This window comes from Polyodon spathula, chromosome 8 (genome assembly GCF_017654505.1).
Source record: "Polyodon spathula isolate WHYD16114869_AA chromosome 8, ASM1765450v1, whole genome shotgun sequence".
Lineage (NCBI taxonomy): Eukaryota > Metazoa > Chordata > Actinopteri > Acipenseriformes > Polyodontidae > Polyodon > Polyodon spathula.
The window spans coordinates 28,517,887-28,527,587 of record NC_054541.1 but is presented as its reverse complement, the minus strand read 5'-3'; the positions used below and the strand labels follow the sequence as shown (position 1 = coordinate 28,527,587).

At 37.4% G+C, this 9,701-nt stretch overlaps 1 protein-coding gene across 1 annotated transcript; it reads left to right on the top strand.

Moving 5' to 3' along the window:
- Positions 1-2,452: 2,452 nt before the first annotated feature.
- Positions 2,453-9,254, top strand: LOC121319733 (armadillo repeat-containing protein 10-like). The gene is made up of 6 exons (XM_041257477.1): positions 2,453-2,895; positions 3,183-3,328; positions 3,918-4,052; positions 4,283-4,459; positions 4,858-4,929; positions 5,607-9,254. The coding sequence occupies exons 1-6, from the start codon at positions 2,637-2,639 to the stop codon at positions 5,856-5,858; spliced, it is 1,041 nt and encodes a 346-aa protein (XP_041113411.1). The 5' UTR covers positions 2,453-2,636; the 3' UTR covers positions 5,859-9,254.
- Positions 9,255-9,701: the final 447 nt, after the last annotated feature.

Below are 9,701 nucleotides of genomic sequence, written 5' to 3'. Positions count from 1 at the left end.
TGCTGTTCAATGGGTACAACAGAATTGTAGAAAAGGCAATTATCAGTAATTAACCGCACAGTTTTAGGGTGTCAGTCTAGTAAACCCTTTTTCTTTCACTTTTAATTTAACATTGTTTTTCATCTTGCGATGATGCTGCATTGTTAGTCAAAGAAACCTGGGTTAGATCTGTTGGTCTTTTTTGGCAATCCAGAGTAACTGACATGACCCGTTTTGAGTAAACTTTAAACCAATTCACAACATGTGTTATATTCCCGGAGATTCTACTGCAATAGCACACAAATCAAAGAGGTAGTGTACAGTTATATTATTATACGAAGCAATTCCAAGATGGCCCTTTTCCAGCATTTCTATTATTTTCTCTTTCAAGAATTTTAACGGATCAGCAGGGCACATATAACATAATCCAGTTAGCAATTACTGCCAAAAGAAAACAAAATGGCGATTAATTTCCGTAAATACAATGGCAAATAATTTGATTTGCTCCATGCTCCTTGATCTTCTCTTCATATCTAGAGCTCCCTAGATGCTCTTTTTAAAACAAACTTCGTTTTTTTCAAATAAAGTATTCTTGTTTCATAATAACAATAACGCTAATTATACAGCTATTATATATTATATAATAATGACAATTATTGATGCTTTGATGTTTGTTTGGTTTTTTTAAAAACTAATTTAACCAATCAAAATAACCTCTATACAGCAAACAGAAATAATAAATACATAGGCCTACTTAAATATCTGAATAAGCAGTGCTAAAAAGAAAGAAAATTATTACTTGCAGTCACTGTCAATGCAAGTTAATTTTCTTACCTCGTATTTGTAGATGTAGTTTTTCAGTGCAGGGTCAGCGAGCTGTAACGAAGTCATGTTATCTTATTTGTCAAGTGACGTTCTTGTTTCTCGTCTGTTTACTGTTATAAGTAAGCACGTTAACTCAGTCCCCTAGCAAAATTGGCCAAATGAAAACAATTCCAGACAATAAACGGCAACATTGAAACGTATTTTGTGTTATGTTGCCGTATTGTGTGTTTTTACGAGTAATGTTTTCATTTGTTATTTATTATTTGTATTGTTGTTTATTTGGAAGACGCCTTTAATACCAGGCGATTTACTGGTGTTACAGGGCAGTGGTCACTGCAGTCGTAATTTTTAAATACATTGCAGGTCACAGTAATTGCAAATAAGTATGAACTAGGGTGCAACAAGTTAGGATTACAAGAAGTTATATCTACAATGACATATTAGTAGTGCAAGGATAAGGCACTAGTTGAGAGTAGCGTGGTGCTTAGGTCAGGCTAATCCGGTGCTAGGAGGGGTAGATCAAGAGACAGTGTGTCTTGGGGAGGCGGCGGAAGGCAATGAGAGACGGAGCAGTCCTGAACAGGGGCGCTGGAACTAGTGGCGCTGGGGGTGCATGGCTTTGCATGCATGTTTTGCATGGCTTCCATCATATACAGGGGTTACAGTTTTGTTCAATGACTTTCGGCACCCCCACCATAAAAATTGTTCCAGTGCCTCTGGTCCTGAAGTTATCTGTAGCTGGTTTCACCACAGAGGGTCTAGGGAAGAGAACAGTGGGCACAGAAGGATGGAGGGTGGAGGAAAGGCATGACCAGTCGGCCAGTAGAGGAGTAGAGAGGGCTAGAGAGTGAGAGGGGGTGTAGGGAGACAGGAAGGACTGGAGGTAGGAGGGGCAGTGTGGTGAAGAGAGCAGTAGGGTAGCCAGTGGAGTGTGTGAAGCAGAGGCATAGCGAGATTGGGAGAATACAAGACGAGTAGGAGAATTCTGAATAAGCTGAAGGGAGCGGATAGCCGAAGCAGGGATACCAGTAAGGAGAGAGTTACAGTAGTCGAATCTGGAGAGTACAAGAGCTTGGACCAGTTGAATGGAGTAAATAGTGAGAAAAGGATGGATTCGGCAGATGTTGTTAAAGAAGTGAAGATGTGTTGAGAGGAGAGTGAGGGTTCAAGAATAACACCTAGTTTTTTGGCAGAAGATGGAGAGAAAGTAATAGTCAAGGGATACTGGGATGGAGAGATCAGAGATGGGAGAGGAAAGTAGAGGTCAGATTTAGAGAGGTTGAGTTTGAGGTAGTGAGATTGGGAATGGGTCCAAGTTGAGATAGCTGAGAGGGATTCTGGGATGGTCGAAGGAGGGAAAGATGAAGAAGATCTGGGATATTTGGGCATCATAAGAGTAAAGATGGTAAGAGAAGGCAAAAGAGTAGATGTGAGTACCTAGCGAGCGGGTGTTAAGAGAGAAGAGGCGACCCGGGACAGATCCTTGAGGTGCACCTGTAGAGAGGGGACAAAGAGAGCCACGCCAAGAAATCTGTGAGCAACGATCAGAGAGACAGGAGGGAAATCATGCAAGAACGGTGCCTGAGATCAAGAATAAGGTACTGTAACTTTAAGAAAAAAAAAAATTCTGTGAACATTTTCAGTTGGCCACAGATTTTGTTTACACAGCAGACATCTAAGTAACCTCCTTTATCTTAAATTGTGTGACTGGTGAATTTAAATATTGTTTTTGTAGTGTATCTTCGTTTGTTGCAAATGTGTACCTTTTATGAAAACAGTTTAAAACATAACGATGTTGTTTAAATGAGTACCACATATTTATAAACACTAATATGGGCGACGATGAGGGTGCTGCTTCAAAGCTTTTTAACACGAAAGTGTTATTAGGATTGGTGGCAGGAGCAGGGTTTTCATATGGGCTTTATAAACTGATATTTTCTGGTGGAAATCATGGAAAGAAACGCGAATTTAGAGCAGGAGGAGATGACGCCTGGAATATTTCCATGCAACCAGGAAGTTTACTGGAGCGAGTATCTGGATTGCCGTTGGTTCATGAAAAAAACGATTTGACAGCTAATGGATCAACAACAGGTACATCTCACGAGACAAACCCAAAACACGCAGAACCTGCTTGTTGTTAAGCGATTTAATAAGACATGAGGTCTTGATATACGGTAATGGCAACTTAAATAATGCGAAATACGTCATTACTATTTACAGTATTAAGAGTTAGGCGGTTGATAATAATACTAGCGCCACAGGTACGCGTCATAATTCATGACTCACATGCACATACAACTCTGTATGCAATAGCAGTCAATCACAAAAACATTTGCCCTCCTTTGTTTTTTTTTTAATGTCTTTCTGCATTCTCACAGATGAACTGCTTTTAAAGTCTACAAACAGCCTGGAACCACACCACCTGGAGATGCTGCTTTCTTTGCTGCAGACAAATTCTGATCCTTCCGCAAGAATACAGGTTTTAGTCACTTTAGGTAACAGTGCTGCCTTCTCGGTGAATCAGGTACAATATTTTAAGTGGCAAGTTTAGTTGAAAAAAAGATATGACATCTACTGAACATCTAATGACATCAAAGGCCAACAAAAAACATGTTCTGATGTTTGTGTGAGATTTTCATATTATGTAAAAGAAAGGTTGTGCTGATACATTAGTGATGCCATAATATGTACAGTCAGATCAAGGAAAGGAACTATTCTAATGTTTAATAAAAAATAATTATTGACATACCTCTTTACATATATCTTCCCGGTGCCTAAACATTTAATGTGCTGCATCAGACCATATGAATTATAGGAAAAGTACCAAGACGCAGCAGTGTATAGTGTTGTATTTGAAATGTTTGCAAATCCTGAATCGATGTACATCTAAATAAAATGTGTACCACGATAATGTTAATAAAGCCATAAAGGTTAAATAAAAAAGCATTTCAAAGCATTGCACAGCACTTAATCGCTGTTTAGACCAATTGAATAGAGTGGAGGTTGTTAATGACCGAACAGATAATCTTGCAATTTGTGAGTAGCTATTTTTGACTATAACAGTACTACAGGAATTATACTGCATAACCTCTGACATGATCCTGCTTTTATAGGACTATATTCGTAAAATGGGTGGCCTTCAGATCATTGGAAACTTGTTGTCTGATGCTGCTTTTGATGTCAGAGTTCAGGCTTTGAATGCCCTGAACAACCTGAGCATGAATGCCACAAACCAGGAACAATTAAAGGTATATCAGATTTCTACACACCACAATCAAATTGTATGGTTTTAAATGCTTGTAGTAGTTGTTAAAATCTGTATAACTGCATTACTGTTTGTTAATTGAACATTCTTTATTTATTGTTTTTGGAGATATAGCGCTAATTTGGTCACAAAAAAAGGAACAAAGATCAGTAGACTGTGCACTTTTTCTAGACCTTAGTTTATGTTTAATCATTATAATCATATTTCCCCAAGGTCTACGTAAGGCAAGTTTTGGGGATCATAGAGACGTCACATTTGAACTCTGACCTACAGCTGGCAGGACTGAGAATGCTAACAAACATGTCTGCCACAAATAATTACCAATACCTGATGAAGAGCTCCATTACTCTGTTTCTCTCTCTGCTGGTTGTTGGCAATGTAACATTGCAGGTAAGATCATCCCCCCCCCCCCCCCCCCCCCTGTTGTACTGTACTACAGTAGGTCATGAATGTGTGGTGAATTCTGTAATAACTCTTGTATAGTATTGTTTATTAGAACATGTAGTTAACAACAGAACTGTTATGTATTTATTTATTATCAAACTACATTTTAATATTCCCCAAAATGTGAGGTAATTTGGGTGATATATTTTACTGTTGTGTTTACAGCAGATATAACACTACAAAGTTAGTGTCCATTTTAACTGAAAACTCTGGGCACTACCTGGCAACGCGTATGAAATCTGCCGTTAGTATGTTACTGCCACAAGGTGACGCCAGAGTTTTTTAACATTTACTATTTCATTTTAAGTGTATCAAGGGAACAAATATTATGTATTTTCTTTTAGATACAAGTTCTAAAAATACTTGTGAATTTCTCTGCTAATCCAGACATGGTGGAAGACATTCTTCGATCCCAGGTAAGTGGTATTTTTTTACCTGTATTCTTTGTCTGAATTTTGTTTTCCTGTTTAGGCTCTGTTCATACATAATGTGTACAGGAAGAATGACATTATTGTTAGTGATTTAAGGATACACATATTCCAGGATTTATAACGAGCTTCTTGTTACTTCTGCACTCTGGCTGATCAAGCTTGTTTGTAAGTTAACCTAAACTGGATCAAGCTGTTATGCATGGAGTTATTTTCAAAATCCCTGTAAGTGTATGCAGCTTATTTGAACTCCATAGGAATCCTGGCCTTGACCCATCTTAGACACACTATACCATCTGATAAGGAAAACATACCATGCATGTGATTGAACGACTGATATTGTCACCTGCTTGGGCAGCTTTGTCTAGTGATATTGGGAAGAGTTATGGGTTAACTTGACATGTGATATTGGATGGAATGATGTTTGTGTCACAAAGGACTTACACTAGACAGTAAAATATAGCACATTATGTACAAAAATCTATTGAGGTAGGCCTTATGTAAAACATACAGTGGGTTTATTGTCATTTTTACCTTTTTGAATACATGTAATGGTTTAATATTACGCCACTGTACAGATTTGTACTGTATAAGGTGCACAGTAAATCAGGTACAGTAGACGTTTGCAGTTTATATACGTGCTGTTTGCTTTTTGTTTTTTTTAGGCACCAGTCTCCCTGGTTTTGTTGTTCGACAGCTGCACCAACACAGAAGTTCTTCTTCGCGTGCTGACCTTTGTGGGGAATTTAAAAGACTGGACAACTTCCACCCACGTAACTGAGATTCTCAAACACAGCAAAGATTCTCTCTACTCTGTGCTGTATGGAGATTCTTCCGAGTTCCATCAGAGACTCCCACTGTTACTGTCACACCCTGACGGAGAAGTGAAAAGCCAGGTGGCAAAGATTATGACTTAAGTATTGTGATAGTAATGGTACAATCACTGCCCTCACACAGTGTCAGACTAGAATGTTTTTTTTTTTTTCTTCTCAAAACTGTGTCCACTAGAAAGAGTTGTTTTTCCTAAAGGACACATAAAGTGCATATTAAGCATGTTCTGTTTGTTTTTTTTTAAATCTATTTAACTTGTATATGTAGTAAATGTTGTTGGCAGATAGCAAGCTAAGGTTTCAAGTTAACAATGTGACAAAATGAAAATTCATTTTGGCCCCTGGATGGTGTTATCTTGACATTAAGTTTTTTGTTGTTGTTGCTGAGTGTGACTGGGACAGCTCCATGGTCTCATCATTCCCTTGGACTGCCATTTGTACCATGTTACAGATTATCATACTAAAATAACTCATTTTTAACTTTTTATTCAGGGACATGTATTATTTCCTGTAATAGATGTTCCTCTTATATAGGGATATAAAATGAATTGCTGATAAAATGAGTATAATAAAAAGGATACAGTACAGCCCATTAATCAGCATAGCACTTAGTGCTCTCTTATTTTCAGACACACTGGCTGCAGTATGTAAACAGTATGGTACATAGCACACATATGATGTTCATTATCCTAAATAATTTAACTGGTTTGATACAATAATTGTTAAACAGTAAAAACGACAACCTGTTTTGTTTTTGTGCTTTAATGTACACTAGAGGTCTTCACAGGTCCAAATTAATCAACTCGACCGATGTAAAATTCTTGTTATAGACCCGGATCCGACCCGGCCCGAAAAAAAAGTGGAACGATTTTCCTTTCCCCAGTTTAGTATGTGCACTGGCTAGTTAAAGTATTAAAGCAGTGTTTTTTTCTAGCCAACCTGGAAATCAAGCTAAACTACAGACATATAGTTTGTATAAAAGATACAAAGATAAAATAGGTTATCTGAAAATCAAAGAACTGAAGTACGATCCCGTAAATGCGTGATTTTATTACAAACTAAACATGAACAAATGGAATTGAGATGTAAAATATGTGTTTTGCAAAACTTGTTTTCCTTCTTTGTCCACACTAACAACAACTGAGTCCCACATTGCAGGCTTGCATTTTTCTGTAATCTTCTGTTCATGGAATTTGTTTTTCTTTCACGTCCTTCATAAACAAATCCATTACTCTGACTTTTAAGCATGATCTAAAAGAAACCCCTTCGATATGGGCTATGTCATCTGTCATCATGTGGCAAGCCATGTCATGTGTTGCTGGGGAAGCCAATCCACGCAACAAGAGTAATAAACAATGATTTTTAGTACCAGAGCCTCTTTAATAGTAAAATAGACAGTTTGTGTATTACCGAGTAAACAAAATCAGACCCGACCCGACCCAAGGGTTGCGTGACAATTTTGCACCAGAAAACCCGTTCGGTACAGGTCAGGTCTCGGGTCCTGGGGTCCGGTTAGACCCCAGAGACCTCTCTTGCATATTCCTCATTGCACCTCAATGACATTTTCCCAGATCCCTACTATTGCACATTTACTACAGTATGCATGTCTTGAAGACAGGGAAATAGTGAAGAAGCCAGACATACCTACCTTAGTTTGACATCTAGAGAACTGCTTATCAAAATATGCTGAAACTTGGTTTGGACATTCTTTAACACTACTATACTTGCGGATATAAAGTGGTGCCTATCCAGCTGTCTTTACTTACTGTATGCACAGACCTTGGACCCATAAAAATGGACACATAAATGACTACTGAATAGTTCTGCATTAAAAAGTTTAATTTGGAAATGAGGTGGTGCTCTATGTGAAATATTTTAAAAACCTTTTGTCCAAAATTGACTTTTTTTTTTTTACAAATAACATTTTACCTTTTCAAACATGATGAAACTCCTCAAACTGCAGTTTGTTTTATGTCATGAGAATAAATCAGACTTTTATTTTTCATCAAGTTTTCAAAGCCAAAATCCATCGACACCTTTTTAGGGCTTATCATTCTCATAACTGTGTGAATATTTGTCTGCATTAATGAAAGGAGGTACAAAGACCTAATAACAAGTTCCACATGCTATAAACTCCATGGCAGGTGCAGAACAACAATATTTTCAGTTCAAGAAAGTTTTCAGAAAGGTTGTATAGTACTTCAGTACCTAACTCACGAGAGTTAAAGCTTTGTGAACAGGGCAACATCATCTAGAAATACACAACTCCCAACAGCACATATTAAGAAATCTAGTTTTTTAGATTTGGCATTTATTTGGCAAATGCAAAAAGATATGTTTGTGAAAAAGTACAGTTCTTAATACAGGCAAAATCTAGGTTTATAAACCACCACTTCATGTTTACTCAAAAAATAAAGTTAATAATATTCATTAAAACTGACCTGCATTTTACATCTTTTGTATTCGAAATACAAGACTGGTAATCACTAACTCTCTTTAAAAGGCACACTTCTTAAGGCCATCTCTATATAGTATTTAATACTTCTTCCTACTTCCTAAATATGACAAGCCTTCCTCATGATTTTTTGTAATTGCATGTGCTTTTGCCAGCTACAGTACCCAGCACATTAATTTTGTGCCTACTGTTGGCATCTATATTCCACACAGGTCCTATACAACTTGCTTAATGTTTTAAACCCATTTCTGTTTTTCTAAATTAGCTGCTCTTTACACATTCAGGACATGAAGAGAATGTTGTGTCCTGATTGTGCTGCTTCATTGGTATTTACAATAACATTTGTTATCAAATCAGCACACTGACTGTTATCAAAGAATCAACACACTGACATTCTGAACTACAAAGATCAAGGTAAAAATAATTTGTGTTGCACTGCTGTTGGTTCATTTCTCACCCCACTCCAACTTCCATTCTGATGCAATATTCATCATATTTATAAACTTACTTAATGAGAAGGTTCCAAAACTTGTTAGCAAGCATGCAGCAAATATGGCAAAGTACAGTACACATCTGTTTACCGTTGTCTTTGAACAATACTAAGCAGCTGAATTCCAAAGCACATTTTGTATTTTCATTAAATGTTTTGCCACTATTGACTTTCTCCTGTCTCAACAGTGAAACATGTCCGTGCTTAGTTTTATTACATCAATAATGTTAGAGACCACACACCGCCTCTTTTTATACTGCACCTTGATTGAAACCGGTATTCCATTGAGAATATATAGGCTAACTTCATTATAACAAACTCTTCTTATAATGAACACCCGTTTTTAATGATCCCAACAGCGAGAACCGATTTTTTCAATGCAAATTAACTCTATTAGAACGATCACGTACAGGATCGACCCGGATAGAACGGTCTCAGTACTCACTGCCACTGAACTTTTTCCAGTGTCAAGTGTGTTACTCTCTCAGGTATAACAAAGACCATGGTTGACCAATTCAAAGATAACGCTAATTCAAAGATGACCTATTGTAGTGCAAATCATGCATGACGAATGCAATCGTTGCCTGTCAGTCATCTTCACACAAACTGCAACCAGGCAACGGGCTGAGGAGCAACCTATACTGGATAGTTTTTTGAAGAGAAAGGACATGTAATTACTGTATTCAGCATGTAAGTTCTTTCCTTTTTCATTTCTTTACTGTTTTCTTTTAAACATACCTGTAGCAGGGTGATTGACCTGCACAGGGTGAAATTAGTGTTGGTGTAATTTACAGTGCCTTGAAAAAGTATTTGCCCACTGTCTGATTTTCTGCATATTTGCACATTTTTCACACTGAACTTGGTCAGATCTTTTTGTGGGTTGTAGAGGGAGTCTGAGAGAAGAAATGACACCAAAGTTTGGTGCTTCTTTCATTTGTTTGGTGTGCAAAGGTAATCAAACATGCATTCTTCAGGTGTGAAAAAA